Raw genomic sequence first — 336 nt, forward strand, 5'->3', positions numbered from 1 at the left:
AGCTGATGGCTAGCTGGATGGCTAGCCGGCTAGCTGGCTAGCTGGCTGGCTAGCTGGCTAGCTGGATGGCTAGCTAGCCAGCTAGCCATGCAGCTAGGCAGACGGCAGCTAGCCAAACTGCTAGCTAGGCACCGAGCTTCGCAGCTAGCCAGCTTAGCCGGAGCCAGCTCGCTAGCTAGCTAGCTGGCCAGCTAGCTAGCTACTAGCCTGTTAGAGGTAGACAGGCAGCTGCACAGCTAGCTAGCTACATAGCTAGCTAGCTGCATGCAAGGGCGGCTGGCTGTGCAGCTGCCCAAGTGTTTATGTGGCTAGCTAGCTAGCTAGCCACATAGACGA

At 58.3% G+C, this 336-nt stretch overlaps 1 protein-coding gene across 1 annotated transcript in view; it reads left to right on the forward strand.

Annotated features, from left to right (window-relative positions):
- The window catches only part of ETH_00039160 (uncharacterized protein), a gene marked incomplete at both ends in the record, with an annotated part of 1,347 nt that extends 1,306 nt beyond the window's left edge, over positions 1-41 (forward strand). Inside the window, one exon of the mRNA XM_013374468.1 lies at positions 1-41. Coding sequence (XP_013229922.1) covers positions 1-41 — 41 coding nt within the window.
- Positions 42-336: the final 295 nt, after the last annotated feature.

This window comes from Eimeria tenella, genomic scaffold (assembly GCF_000499545.2).
Source record: "Eimeria tenella Houghton genomic scaffold, Eth_scaff2064, whole genome shotgun sequence".
NCBI lineage: Eukaryota > Apicomplexa > Conoidasida > Eucoccidiorida > Eimeriidae > Eimeria > Eimeria tenella.